This window comes from Papio anubis, chromosome 17, assembly GCF_008728515.1.
Source record: "Papio anubis isolate 15944 chromosome 17, Panubis1.0, whole genome shotgun sequence".
Taxonomy (NCBI): domain Eukaryota; kingdom Metazoa; phylum Chordata; class Mammalia; order Primates; family Cercopithecidae; genus Papio; species Papio anubis.
This window is the reverse complement of record NC_044992.1, coordinates 33684534-33700293: the sequence shown is the minus strand read 5'-3', so window position 1 is coordinate 33700293 and position 15760 is coordinate 33684534. Positions and strand designations below refer to the sequence as shown.

At 41.2% G+C, this 15760-nt stretch overlaps 1 protein-coding gene across 1 annotated transcript in view; it reads left to right on the top strand.

Annotated features, from left to right (window-relative positions):
• The window catches only part of LOC101021942 (protein phosphatase 1E), a 228908-nt gene that overhangs the window by 182095 nt on the left and 31053 nt on the right, over window positions 1–15760 (top strand). The window contains exon 2 of the mRNA XM_021928247.2: window positions 15034–15152. Coding sequence (XP_021783939.1) covers window positions 15034–15152 — 119 coding nt within the window. The remainder of the gene's footprint in view (window positions 1–15033; window positions 15153–15760) is intronic.

Here is a 15760-nt window from a genome sequence, read left to right as displayed (position 1 = left end):
GATAAGCTTTTATTTGAGGTGTATCAAACATTCTCTGATGTGACTGCTTTAAAATATATTTGCAATTCTGATTTTTCAGAAATCACTTCCAACTCAAAGTCAAAACCGTAAGAAGTTATTCATGCTGAGTGTTACAGCTTTCTGACATGTAGGAATAACTGATGTGGGTGAAGCATCTAGCTTGATGTTTTATATCTAGCTATTAGTCAGCTAATCCTCCTCCCTACTTCACTGAAAATATTTTCATTCTGTCTGACAAAAGGTAAAAAAAATTATATTAACTGTAACTAAAAATGTATTGCAGATGACACATTAATGAGACTAATGTTTCTTGCCTTATTCTCTAAACTTTTCATTTCTTATATTTGGTGAATCTACATCCAGATAGTTTAATAATTACACAGAAGTTATCCTTTTCTTTTGGAACTCTGATGGAACAAGATTACAATAAAGGTTTTCAGATCATTTTTGTTTTTTAGGTTTTTTTTTGAGACAGCCTCACTCCATCACCCAGACTGGAGTGCAGTGGTGTGATCGGGGCTCATTGCAACCTACACCTCCCAGATTCAAGCGATTCTCGTGCCTCAGCCTCCCACGTAGCTGGGGTTACAGGTGTGTGCCACTGCGCCTGGCTAATTTTTGTATTTTTAGTAGAGACAGGGTTTTGCGACATTGGCCAGGCTGGTCTCAAACTCCTGACCACAGGTGATCCACCCACCTCGGCCTCCCAAAGTGCTGGGATTACAGGCATGTGCCACCACACCCGGCCCAGATAATTTTTAATGTAAATTTAAAAACAACCCAGTAAATTCCATAACTATATACTAAAAGTTCACATAGGTAAAACATTTGGAATGCATCCAGTTAATCAGAGTAAGACATGACAGAAATGTAAAGATAAGCAATTTTTACAAAGAGACTAGGTCTGTGAAGAAACATTTTGACTCATCAAGAAAAATTCAGTTAATCTCCATAGCATGGAAGGAGACATGGTAACATTGTTTATAAAGCATTTGAATTGTAAAGGGATCCCATCAATTTATTTCATAATTGTTAAAGGGTAGTAGCTTTTAAATTTTTTTCATCATAATTCAGTATATACTTACCTACATATATATATGTGAAACAATACTTTACCTCATGCACCTTATTCTATTTTCTTTGAAAAATGCTGGTCATGCCAGGTGCAGTGACTCGCGCCTGTAATCCCAGCACTTTGGGAGGCTGAGGCGGGCGGATCATGAGGTCAAGCAATCGAGACCATTCTGGCCAACATGGTGAAACCCCGTCTCTACTAAAAATACAAAAATTAGCTGGGCGTGGTGGCATGTGCCTGTAGTCCCAGCTACTCCGGAGGCTGATGTAGGAGAATTGCTTGAACCCGGGAGGCAGAGGTTGCAGTGAGCTGAGATCGTGTCACTGTACTCCAGCCTGGTGACAGAGTAAGACTCCATCTCAAAAACAAAACAAAACAAAATGTTAGTCATAGGCCGGGCACGGTGGCTCACGCCTGTAATCCCAGCACTTTGGGAGGCCAAGGCGGGCAGATCACCTTAGGTCAGGAGTTCAAGTCCAACCCGGCCAACATGGTGAAACCCCGTCTCTACTAAAAATACAAAAATTGGCTGGGCGTGGTGGCACGCGCCTGTAATCCCAGGTGCTCAGGAGGCTGAGGCAGGAGAATTGCTTGAACCCGGGAGGCAGAGGTTGTAGTGAGCCAAGATCATGCCATTGCACTCCAGCCTGGGGGACAAGAGCGAGACTTCATCTCAAAAAAAAAAAAAAAAAAAAAATGCTGGTCACAATTCATACATTTATTTAATTACCCACTAATGGATCATAAACTGCAATTTGAAAAATACTGATGAATAGCTGGGTGCAATGGCTCACACCTGTAAGTACTTTGGGAGGCTGAGGTGGGAAGATCGCTTGAGAGCAGGAATTCAAGACTAGACTGGGCAACATAGTGAGACTATGTCTCTAAAAACCAAAAAAGGGGGCATGGGTCATGGTGGCTTGCACCTGTAGTCGTAGCTCCACAGGAGGCTGAGGTGGGAGGATTGCTTGAGCCCAGGAGTTTGAGGCTGCAATGAGCTATGATTGCACCACTACACTCCAGTCTGGGCAACACAGCAAGACTCTTGTCTCAAAAAAGAAAAAGAAATATTAATGAATAATCAAATAATTTTCTCATTTTTTTCCTCGAAGACATAGAATGTAAGCATTGCCATTTTATGTATTCCTGAACCACTCACTTATTTGGACTCATCTAGACCTCCTTATCAAAAATTGCATCGGCTCAAAAATCTTGTACACAAGCATCCTGCTCTCAAACTACAACATTCTGCCCTAGATTTTGTGCCCAAGTACTCCCACTTACAATTCTTTAATTACATTTAGACTACATTGATTTACAACTCAAGTCTGTTCTTTAAGATTTTAGTATCTTAAAAACATATTCAATTCTGCCTGATGCAGTGGCTCTCTGTAATCCCAGTTACTCAGGAGGTTGAGGTAGGAGGATCTCTTTAGCCCAGGAGTTCAAGGCTGTACTGAGCTATGATTGTGCCACTGCACTCCAGCCTGGAAAACAGAGCAATATTCTGTCTCTAAAAATAAGTTAAAAAAAATTTTTTTTTGAAGATACCAAATCTCTAGCCAAAGATGATTGAATAAAATAAAAAGTGAATAAAAAAAAGATAACAAATCTGGCAGGGGGCAGAAATTGCAGTGAGCCGAGATTGTGCCACTATGCTCCAGCCTGGGTGATACAGTGAGACCCTGTCTCAAAAATCAAAAATGAAAATTCCAAATCTCCATTTCTCTCCTTCACTTTATAGTGCTACCTTGCAAAACCCCAAATCCTTCTTGTCAGAGACATTTCTCTAAAACTGAAATAAAAAACAAAACAACAAAAAAGAAAACACACAAATAAAACCAAAAACGAACCTCGAATAAACCGCCAATCTTGCAAGTCTTGATGAACTAGATGGTTCTTTCTACCTATGCATGTGCCAACATAGATGAAAAAGTCATGCCATCAGAAAAACTGGTTTTATTTAAAAATTATCTCAAACTTCCCACAGTCTCTTAGCACTGTGTGACAGTCCTACTACTTTCTGATATGACTATTTCATATCTACATTGACTTCATCCCTCCTCCTCCCTTTCTACCCTCATGACCTAGTTTGTGATTTAATACAGTGGCTCTCAAAATTTGGTTCCCAGACCAGCAGCATGAGTTCATGTTTAACTTGTTAAATATGAAAATTCACAGGCCTCACATCAGGCTTACTGAGTGAGAAACTCTGTGGATGGGGCCCAGCAATCTGTGTTCTAAGAAGCCCTGCAGGTGATTCTGATACATGAGAAAGTTTTGAAAATGGATCTTGCCTCATACTTCATTGAGAAGTCCTTCTTTAGAATGTAAGCTCTAAGAGGGCGTTTTTTTTTTCTTTTTGGTTTATATATATCCTGAGCACCTGAACAGTGCCTGGTAGGCTTCAATAAATATTTGTTGTTTCAAATCATTAAATGGGAATACCCGTCATTTCCTGCTAACATCTAAAAATGTACCTGCGTCTGTATTGATTTTCTTCTTTTTCCAACTAAGGAAATGTGCCTCATCCTACAGTCAAATTCCACACCATCCTAAAACAACAAAGACTTTCCCTTTCTCCCATCCCCTATCAGTTACTGCCCCCTATCTCTGTTTCCCCTCTGTGCCAAACCTCCCTGCCCCCAACTTCGTAACCCATTCTAGCCTGATTTTCACTTTTACTATTCAATGGTTCTTGACAAAGTCAGTAATTTTTTTATTGTCTTTACTGAGATATAATTCACATAATATAAAAGTTACCCATTTAAAGTTTACAACTAACTGATCACAACCGGTCATAGTTTTTTTTGTTCCTTCTCTACTCCCACTGCTTCACATGACTCGCCTTTTTAAAAAAGTGTACAATTCAAGGATTTTAATATAGTCACAGTTGTTCATCCATCACCCTAAGTTCCAGAAAATTTTCATCACCCCAGAAAGAAACCCCCTACCTATTAGCAGTCACTCCTCATTCCCACCACCCCTCCAGCCCTAAGCTACCACTACTCTCTGCTTCTATAGATTTCCTATTCTGGGCTTTTCATATAATTCATGTTATAGAATTACAAATTCTATAATAAGTGGTCTTTGTGAGTGGCTTCTATTGCTATCCATAGTGTTTTCAAGGTTCATCCACATTGTAGAAGGTATAAGTGCTTCATTCCTTTTTATGGCTAATATTCCATTGTATGAATATATTGCATTTTATTTATCCATCAATTGATTGACACTTGGTTGTTTTTACTATTTGGCGATTATAAACAATGCTGCTATGCACATTAATGTATGAGTTTTTTGTGGATATATGTTTTTATTTCTCATGCATATATACCTAGAAGTGGAATTGCTGGGCCGGCCATATGGTAACTTTATGTTTAAAATGTTAAGGAACTGCCAAAGCAGCTGTACCACTCTTTTTTGTTTTTTTTGAGACGGAGTCTCGCTCTGTCGCCCAGGCTGGAGTGCAGTGGTGCAATCTCGGCTCACTGCAAGCTCCACCTCCCGGGTTTACGCCATTCTCCTGCCTCAGCCTCCCAAGTAGCTGGGACTACAGGCACCCGCCACCTCGCCCAGCTAGTTTTTTGTATTTTTTAGTAGAGACGGGGTTTCACCATGTTAGCCAGGATGGTCTCGCTCTCCTGACCTCATGATCCGCCCACCTCGGCCTCCCAAAGTGCTGGGATTACAGGCTTGAGCCACCGCCCCCGGCCTACAACTGTACCACTTTACATCTCCACTAGCAATGTACCAGAGTTCCATGTATCCATATAGTTGCCAACACCTGTTATTACTAATTGTCTTTTTTGTTATAGCTATTTTATTATAGCTATCCTAGTGGATGTGAAATGGTTTCTCATTGTGGTTTTGATTAGCATTTCCCTAATGACTAATGATGTTAAAAGGGGAAGAAAAAACCTGTTTTTCTATACAATCACACACTTCTTTTTTTTTTTTTCAAGACTGAGTCTCACTCTCATACAGTCTGGAGTGCAGTGGCATGATCTCTGCTTACTGCAACCTCCACCTCCCGGGTTCAAGCGATTCTACTGCCTCAGCCTCCCAAGTAGCTGGGATTATAGGCATGCCACCACACCCAGTTAATTTATGTATTTTTAGTAGAGACGGGGTTTCACCATGTTGGCCAGGCTGGTCTCGAACTCCTGACCTCAGGTGATCCTGTGATCCCAAAGTGTTGGGATTACAGACGTGAGCCACTTTGCCCAGCCTCACACACTTCTGACAGTTAATGTGTGTGGGGTTTTCCCACCAACCAATTCTCTGTTCCTTCCTGGACATCAATTAGGTGTCTTACAATTTAACTCAATTCTGACACTAATTGCCTGGAGTTACAACAGACCCCACAGGATACGGGCTCAGTCCTGCAAGATGCCCCACCTCAGATGCCAGTTAAAAGTCTGGACCTCCTCAACTTCTGACCAACTGGTTATAAATCAAGGGTTCATACAACCTTCTCCCAAGTTAAATAATTTGCTATAATGTCTTTAAAATTCAGGGAAACATTCACTTATGTTTACTGGTTTGTGAAAAGATATTATAAAGGATACAAATGAACGGCCAGATAAAGAGAGATACACAGTGTGAGGTCCTGAAGGGTAAGGATCCCAAACATAAGAGGTTCTGTTGGAGGTGGCACATAGTTACGTTCACCAAACCAGAAGCTCCCAAAATCCCATCTTTTAGGGATTTGCATGGAGGCTTCATCATGTAGGCATGTTCAAATAATTAAGTCAATCTCCCATCTCTCTCCCTTCCCTAGAAAATGGGAATAGGGTTGAATATTGCAGGCCTCTTGTTATGGGTTGGTCTTTCTGATGACCAATTCCCATCCTGAAGCTATCCAGTAGCCCACCAAGAACTGCTTCGTAAGACCAAAAGGCATTCATAGACTATACAGGAAATTCCAAGCTCTGACATAGAAGCTGTATGTCAGAAACCAGGTGCAAAGACTAAATATTAGAAGATGCTTCCAGTACCCCTATCATTCAGGAAATCAAAAGGGTTTTAGGGGCTCTGTGTCAGGAATCAAGGCAGAGGACAAATATATATTTCCAATTATTGTCACAGATATTGCACATCTTTTCATGTGCCTATTGGCGGCCATTTGTATATCTTCTTTGGAAAAAAGCCTATTCAGTCCCTTTGGGTTGTCTTTTTATTATTGAAATATAAGAATTCATTACATATTCAGGATACTAGTCTCATTAGATATATGATTTGCAATTTTTTTTTGTTTTGAGATAGGGTCTCACTATCTCTTGGGCTGTAATATAACGATGATTATGGCTCACTGCAGCCTCAGACTCCTGGGCTTAAGCGATCTTCCTGCCTCAGCGTCCCAAGTAGCTAGGACTACAGGTGTGCCCACCATACCCAGCTATTTTTTTGTTGTTTGTTTTTGAGACAGGATCTTGTTAAGTTGCCCAGGCTGGTCTCAAACTCCTGGCCCCAACCTTACTGTCGCAAAGTGCCAAAATTACAAACATAAGCCACTATGCCTGGCAGATTTGCAAATATTTTCTACCAGTCTGTGGGTTGTCTTTTCACTTTACTGATTTGTGATACAAAAGTTTTAAATTTTGATGTAGTCCAATTTAACATTTTCTTCTTTTCTGCTTGTGCTTTTGGTGTCAGATCTAAGAAAACCATTGCCTAATCCAAGGTCATGAAGATTTACTCCAATGTTTTCTTTTAGGAGTTTTATGTAGTTTTAGCTTTACATTTAGGTCTGTGATGCATTTGGCGTTAATTTTTGTTTATAGTGTAAGGAAGGGATCCAACTTGATTATTTTGCATGTGGATATCCAATTTTTCCAGCACCATTTGACCATTTCTTGAAAAGATAGTTATTTTTCTGTTTTTGTGTTTTGTTTTGTTTTGTTTTTTGTTTTTTCTTTTTAGATGGAGTCTTGCTGTGGTGCCCAGGCTTGAGTGTGGAGTGCAGTGGCATGATCTCAGCTCACCACAACCTCCGCCTCCTGGGTTCAAGCAATTCTTCTGCCTCAGCCTCCCGAGTAGCTGGGATTACAGGTGTGTGCCACCGTGCCAGCTAATTTTTGTATTTTTAGTAGAGACAGTGTTTCACCATGTTGGTCAGGCTGGTCTTGAACTCCTGATCTCGTGATCTGCCCGCTTCAGTCTCCCAAAGTGCTGGGATTACAGACGTGAGCCACGCGCCTGGCCTTTTTTTTTTTTTTTTTTTTTTTTGAGACAGTCTCACTCTGTCACTCAGGCTGGAGTACAGTGGCGTGATCTCAGCTCTCTGCAACCTCTGCCTCTTGGGTTCATGCAATTCTCACGCCTCAGCCACCCAAGTAGCTGGGATTATAGGCGTGCATCACCACACCCAGCTAATTTTTGTATTTTTGGTACAGACAGGGTTTCGCCATGTTGGCCAGGCTGATCTTGAAGTCCTGGTCTCAGGTGATCCACCCACCTTGGCCTCCCAAGGGGCTGGGATTACAGGTATGAGCCACTGCACCTGGCCTTTTTTTTTTTTCACTTATTTGACCTCTCAGCAATTGACAGAGTTCACTACTCTCTCCTTCAAATACTCTCTACTATCTTGGTTCTCCTTTTACAGATTTTGCCATTTCTCTTTAGTTTTTATACGTCCCTTATCTTCTACTAAGCTTCTAAATATTGGGTTTTCAGTTATTGTCACTGTATTGTGAGTTACCACAAAACTTAGTGGCATAAAACAATTATTTATCATGTTCACAGTGTCTTTCAGTCAGAAATTAAAACTGGGTAAAGCAAGGTCACCTTATCTCTGTTCCAACTGGGGCCTCAGTTGGAAGACTCAGGCTGAGGGACTGGAATCATCTGAAGGCTTACATGTCAAGCAATTGATAATGGCTACTGCCGGGGGACCTCAGGCTACATCCACATGAACCTGTTCATGTGGTTTCTCACGTGAGCTAGTTTGGGATTCCTCGTGGCTTGATGGCTTGGCTGAGTATCAAGAGCAAGTATCCAGAGGGAGACAGAGGAAGAAAGAGGAAGCCATGGCCTTTTATGAACAAACTTTAAAAGTCATACAGTATCACTGTTGCTACATTGTTTTCATCTGAGTAGTCACCACACCTCACCCATGTTTAGGTTAGGAAGGGAAACAGACTCTATTTTTTTATGGGGAATGGCAAAGTTCTAAAATAGCATGTGGGACCAGGAATGTTGTTGTGGCCTTTTAAAAAATAATCTGCCACAGTCTTTTCTGGCCACACAATTCACATCCTTCCCATGTGCTAAATACACTCACCCACATCCCCTAAGATTTCCCAAAGTCTAATCCCATGATGGCATTAGGCTCAGGCTTGAGATCCAAGATCTCATTGAGGCCAAGACCGTGGCAGATAAGATTTCTTAGGTAAGGTTTCTTCCCTTAAAAAAAAAAAAAAAAAAAAAACCTCCCATAAAAGTTTAATTTTTATGTTTATCAAAATTTATACTATATTAGATCATTTGTGTACCAATAATTATACTGATAATGCAATGAAAAAGAAAATGTTTAACACTGGAGCCTTATGGTCACAGGAAGTTTTTAAAAATTTAACTTCAATTTTCATAGATATTTTTACTGCAGAGACATATTATATACTGCTTTGGCTGAGTCCCATAAGTTTTAGTATGTTGTGTTTCTGTTTTCATTTGTTTCAAGGAATTAGTCAATTTCCTTCTTAATTTCTTCCTTCACCCATTGGTTGTTTAGGAGCATGTTTTTTGATTTCCATGTATTTGTGTAATTTTGAATGTTTCACTTGTTGGTTTCCAGTTTTATTCCATTGTGGTCAGATAAGATACTTGATATGACTTCAATTAAAAAAATGTATTTAGCCTTGTTCTGTGTCCTAACATATAGTCAATCCTGGAGAATGTTCCATGTGCTAATAAAGAGAATGCATATTCTGCAGCTGTTGCGTGAAATGTTCTGTAAATGTCTGTTAGGGCTATGCTATGGTTTATCTGATGTTTCTTTGTTGATTTTCTGCCTAGATGATTTCTCCAATGCTGAGTTGGGGTTGAAGTCCCCAGCAGTTATTGTATTGGCATCTGTCTCTTCCTTTAGATCTAATAGTATTTTCTTTATGAATATGGGTGTGCTGGTCTTAGGTGCATGTATATTTACAATTGTTATAGCTTTTGATTTGATCCCTTTATTACTATATAATGTCCTTCTTTGTCTCTTTTTAGAGCTTTTGACTTAAAGTCTGTTTTAGCTGATGTAAATATAGCTATTCCTGCTTGCTTTTGGTTTCCATTTGCGTGGAATATCTCTTTCCATCCCTTCACTTTCAGTCTGTGTATGTCCTTACAGATGAGGTGAGTTTCTTGTAGACAGCATATAATTGGGTCTTGTTTTTGTTTTTGTTTTGCTTTTGTTTGTTTTGTTGTTGTTTAAATTCATTCAGCCAGTTTCTTTTAATTGGGAATTTTATCCATTTTACATTCAAGATTATTATTAATAGATGACGACTTATTCCAGACATTTATTGATTGTTTTCTGATTATTTTGTGTAACCTTTGTTCCTTCCCCTCTTATTATTTATTTTTGTAGTTGGGTAGTTTTCTGTAGTGATAAGATTATTTATTTATTTATTTATTTATTTTTTTTTTTTTTATTTTTTATTTTTGAGACGGAGTCTCGCTGTGTCGCCCAGGCTAGAGTGCAGTGGCCAGATCTCAGCTCACTGCAAGCTCCGCCTCCCGGGTTTTTACGCCATTCTCCTGCCTCAGCCTCCCGAGTAGCCGGGACTACAGGCGCCTGCCACCTCGCCCGGCTAGTTTTTCGTATTTTTTAGTAGAGACGGGGTTTCACCGTGTTAGCCAGGATGGTCTCGAACTCCTGACCTCGTGATCCGCCCGTCTCGGCCTCCCAAAGTGCTGGGATTACAGGCTTGAGCCACCGCGCCCGGCCTAAGATTATTTATTCCTTTCTCTTTCTCCTTTGTCTGTTGGCTCTCCTGGTGAATTTTATAATTTTGTGTATTTTCATGAGGGCAGTTATCATCTTTTTACTTCCAGGTGTAAGACTCCCTTGAATGTTTCTCCTGGACTGGACTAGTGGTGATGAATTCTCTTATTTTTTGCTTGTCCGGGAAAGATTTTATTTCTCCTTCATTTTTGAAGAATAGCTTTCCTGGGTATAATATTCTTGGCTAGCTGGGTTTTTTTTTCCTTCTATATTTTGACTATATCATCCCTTTCTCTCCTGGCCTGTGAGGTTTCTGCTGAGAAATCTGCTGCTAGTCTAATGGAAATTCCCTTATATGTGACTTGATGCTTTTCTTTTGAAAAGGAATTCTCTTTTAGAATTATTTCTTTGTCTTTGCCTTTTGATGATTTGACAGCTGGGTGTGGTGGCTCATGCCTGTATTCCCAGCACTTTGGGAGGCCAAGGCAGGTGGATCACCTAAAGTTAAGAGTTTGAGACCAGCCTGACCAACATGGTGAAACCCTGTCTCTACTAAAAATACAAAAATTAGCTGGGCATGATGGTGGGTGCGTGTAATCCAAGCTACTCTGGAGGCTGAGGCAGGAGAATTGCTTGAACCCGGGAGACAGAGGTTGCAGTGAGCCGAAAATTACACCATTGCACTCTAGCCTGGGCTACAAGAATGAAACTCCATCTCAAAAAAAAAAAATTATTTTTTGACTATAATGTGCCTTAGAGAAGACTTGTTTGGGTTGAATTTATTTGGGAACTTTCCAGCTTCCTGAATCTGAATATCCATGTCTCTCCCAAGACCTAGGAAGTTTTCAGCTATTATGTCATTAAATATATTTTCTACACCATCTCTCTTTTCTTCTCCTTCTGCAATGCCCATAACACAATTATTTGTTTGCTTAATGGTGTTCCATAAATCCTATATGCTTTTTGCATTCTTTTTTCTTTTCTTTCTTTTTTTTTTCTGCCTGAATTTTTTCAAAAGATTTGTCTTCAAGTTCAAAAATTTTTTCTTCTGTTTGGTCTAGTCTGCTGTTGAAGCTCTTTATTGTATTTTTTATTTCATTCATTGAATTCTTCAGCTCTAAGATTCCTAGTTGGTTTTTTTTTATGATATCTCTTTGTTGAATTTCTCTGATTTTTGTTAACTGTTCTATATGTATTATCTTGTATCTCACTGCGTTTCCTTAAGATGATTATTTTGAGCCACATGTGATGGCTCATGCCTATAGTCCTGGCTCCTTGGGAGGCTGCAGCAGGAGGATTACCTGAGTCCAAGAGTTCTGGCCTGTAGTGTACTATGCTAATCTGGTGTCTACACTAAGTTTGGCATCAATATGGTGACCTTCTGGAAGCAGAGAACCATCAGGTTGCTTAGGGAGGGATGAACCAGCTCAGGTCAGAAATAGAGCCGGTCAGCCAGGTGTGGTGGCTCACACCTATAATTTCAGCAATTTGGGAGGCTGAGATGGGTGAATTGCTGGAGCTTGGGAGTTCGAGACCAGCCTGGGCAACATGGTGAAACCTCATCTCTATAAAAAATATGAAAATTAAGCTGGTGGCTCATGCCTGTAGTTCCAGCTACTTGGGGGGCTGAGGTGGGAGGATTGCTTAAGCCCAGGAGGTGGATGTTGCAGGGAGCTGAGATTGTACCACTGCACTCCAGCCTGGGCAACAGAGTGAGACTCTCTTAAAAAAAAAAAAAAAAGAAAAGAAAGAAAGATAAATGGAGCAGATCAAAACACCTGTGCCGATTAATAGTAGGATCATGCCTGTGAATAGCCACTGCACTCCAGCCTGTGTAACATTGTGAGACCTTCATCTCAAATTTTTAAGAAAAGATTATTATTTTGAATTCTTTTTCTGGCATTTTACATATTCCTTATGATTGGAGTTTGTTCCTGGAAAATTATTGTGTGCATTTGGAGGAGTCATGTTTCCTCAGTTTTTCACATTTGATGTGTCCCTATGTTGATTTCTACACATCTGGTGGAACAGTCACCTCTTCCAATGTTATGGAGTAGCTTTCATAGGGAAAGATTTAGTCATGTGGATGGGTCTTGGGGTGTCATTTGGATGGCTGCAGTGGCTATGGTTCTAGGTGGACACGGTGGTGTAATTTCTTTTGCTGTAATCTGCACTAGCGATGTTTGTGAGTGTCCCAATGGCCTAGGCTGTTAGAGTTTATGGCAGCAGTCATGTAGCTTTACTGGGGTTGGGACCATTGGACTATTTCTTAGGTCAGGGACATGTGTATGCACATCATGGGTTGACCAGCTTGGGGTCTAGCTTGCTGAGGCTGTGGCCATGGACTGTTACTCTGGCTGGGGGCACATGTGCATGGCTGCCCAGCTTGGAGGTATGACAACCTGGGGTGGGACCTCCAGGCTGTTCCTCTTCTGGGTGCAGGCACACAGTTTCTTGGCCAGCATGGGGTCATATCCACTGGAAGAAGACCTGCCAGCCTGTTTCTCAGGCCCTGGGCATGGGCAGGCCTAGGGTCATGTCCTCCAGGAATGGGCCTGTAAGGCTGTTTATCAGGTTATGGGAATGCGAATGTTACTGCTTGGGGGTGTGCCTGCTGGTCGTGGCTCACAGAGCTGCTTCTCAGGCCCAGGACACAGGCACATGGCTGCTTGGATGGCCTAGGGGGATATCTGCCAAGGGTAGCCTGTGGGGCTGGAGTACTAGTTTTTTGTTTTCTTTTTGTATGTTTGTTTGTTCGTTTGTTTTGAGACAGAGTCTCGCACTGTCGCCTGGGCTGGAGTGCAGTGGCATGATCTCAGCTCACTGCAACCTCCACCTCCCAGGTTCAAATGATTCTTTTGCCTCAGCCTCCCTAGTAGCTGAGATTACAGGTTCCCGCCACCACACCCAGCTAATTTTTTTTTTTAATTTTTAGTAGAGACAGGGTTTCACCCTGTTGACCAGGCTGGTCTCAAATTCCTGACTTTGTGACCCGCCCACCTCAGCCTCCCAGAGTGCTGGGATTACAGGTGTGAGCCACCACCCCTGGCCTGGAGTGCTAGTTTCTTAATGACAGCTCCTTAACTATTGTTCCACTTGACTGAAAACCTGTGAACTAAAGAGGCAATTTATCTACTCCCTTTCCCACTATAACCCAATATACAATGGTGTGGCATAGGATAATCTTCTCGTTCCCAGAGGGGGAAGCCAGGAGGCACATAGAGATCACTGATCTAGAGCAATTCTCTTTTTATGTTTTCTTCCTATATGATTGTCTTAGTCTGCTTTGAATTGCTATAAAGGAATACCTGAAGCTGGGTAAATTATAATGAAAAGAGGTTTATTTGGCTCACAGTTCTGCGGCTGCACAAGAAGCACGGCACCAGCATCTGCTTCTGGTGAGGGCTTAAGAAGCTTCCGCTCATTGCAGACAGCAAAAGGGAGCCCTCATGTGGAGATCACACGTTGGGAAATGAGAGAGAGAGGGTAGGAGGTGCCCAGCTCTTTTTAATGTAATAATCAGATCTCACAGGAACTAATGGCACAAAAATTAACTCATTACCACAAGGACTACACCAAGCCATTCATGAGGGATCTGCTTCCATGACCCAAACCAGGCCCCACCTTGAACATTGGGGATCAGATTTTAACATGAAATTTGAAATACCGAAACTGTATCAGTGGTCTTTTCTATTGCTGTAGCTTTAAATATCATTCATACATTTGCAAGTTCCAAATTTCCTAACATCTCAAATGCCAGACTAGAATATCCAGTTAACCATTTGACACCTTGACTAGGACATCTCAGATATTTCCATAGTTTTTTTTTTTTTCTTTTTTTTTTTTTGAGACAGAGTTTTCACTCTTGTTGCCCAGGCTGGAGTGCAATGGCACGATCTCGGCTCACTGCAACCTCCACATCTCGGGTTCCAGTGATTCTCCTGCCTCAGCCTCCTGAGTAGTTGGGACTACTGAGGAGGATGGATCACCTGAGGTCAGGAGTTCGAGATCAGCCTGGCCAACATAGTAAAACCCCATCTCTACTAAAAATACAAAAATTAGCCAGGCATGGTGATGCACACCTGTAGTCCCAACTACTTGGGAGGCTAAGGCATGAGAAAATAGCTTGAACCTGGGAAGCAGAGATTGCAGTGAGCCAAGATTGCACCACTGCACTCCAGTTTGGGCAACAGAGCAAGACTCTGTCTCAAAAAAAAAAAAAAAAAAAAAAAGGTTCTGTATAAATTGTATTCCCTCTGCCTGGAGTATTCTCTCCTAACTTCCCACTCCCACGTAACTAAGTCTTTTTCATCCTTTAAGGTGTTGCTTTCCTGACCATTCCATCTAAGTACATACCCCTCTTTATTATTCTCTGTCATTGTATCCTGTTTGTTTCCTCTATAAAACTTATCCTGGGCTGGGTGCAGTGGCTCATGCCAGTAATCCCAGCACTTTGGGAGGCCAAGGTGGACAGATCACCTGAGGTTGGGAGTTCAAGACCAGCCTGACCAACATGGAGAAACCCTGTCTCTACTAAAAATACAAAAATTAGCTGGGCGTGGTGACACATGCCTGTAGTCCCAGCTACTCGGGAGGCTGAAGCAGGAGAATTGCTTGAACCCAGGAGGCGGAGGTTGCAGTGAGCCGAGATCACACCATAGCCCTGGGCGACAGAGCAAAACTCCGTCTGGCGACAGAGCAAAACTCCATCTAAAAAACAAACAACAAACAAAAAAAAACAAAAAAAAGCATATCCCACTTTTAAGTTATATCCTATTAGTTTGTCATCTGCCTGTAGCTCCTATAGGTAAGGAGCCATGTCTGTGTTATGTATCAATATATACCCAGTGCCCAAAGTGCCTACTCAATAAATATTTATTGAATATTGTTTAAAGGTATAATTTTGTTTTGAGACAATGTTCTAATTAATATGTAATTATTAGTAATGTTAAATGTATTACCTCCTAATTCTTTTGCTGAAAATAGCCTTTTTTTCTTTCAGTAATTGCCCTTCCTTTTTGGCTGCTGCTTTAGCCAGAGCCACATCGGATGAAGTCCTTCAGAGTGATCTTTCTGCACATTATATCCCAAAGGAAACGGATGGCACAGAAGGGACTGTGGGTGAGTACCTTTCTACATTATTTGTTTAAAAATATTAGAATCTTCTATGTGTAGTGGTCCACAGAAAATATCTGCAAAATACTAAATCTAATTACATTTACCTGCTGGTTGTTTATATAGTGGTAGCAGGAGAAAAAAAAATGCAACTTTTTTCAAATAAATCAATAAAAGGAGGGGAGAAGAGAAAAATACAAGTGTATTTTGAAAAAGGTAGAGTAGTATTTAGAAGGTAACTGGAGCAACAGGAGATTGTCATAAGTAATACCTACATGAATGGAAAGATTAAAGTGAAGAATGCGAAGATATAACAAAAAAGATGAGTAGGTGAGGGAGAATTTGAGCAAAACCTGAGAAATGTTTAGCTTACCTTTAAAAATCCAAGTTAGGCCAGGTGCAGTGGCTCATGCCTGTAATCCCAGCGTGAGAGGCCGAGGCGAGCAGATCCCCTGAGGTCAGGAGTTTGAGACCAGCCTGGCCAACGTGGTGAAACCCCATCTCTACTAAAAAGAATACAAAAATTAGCCAGCGTGGTGGTGCACACATGTGGTCCCAGCTATTCGAGAGGCTGAGGCAAGTGAATTGGTTGAACCTAGGAGGCAGAGGTTGCA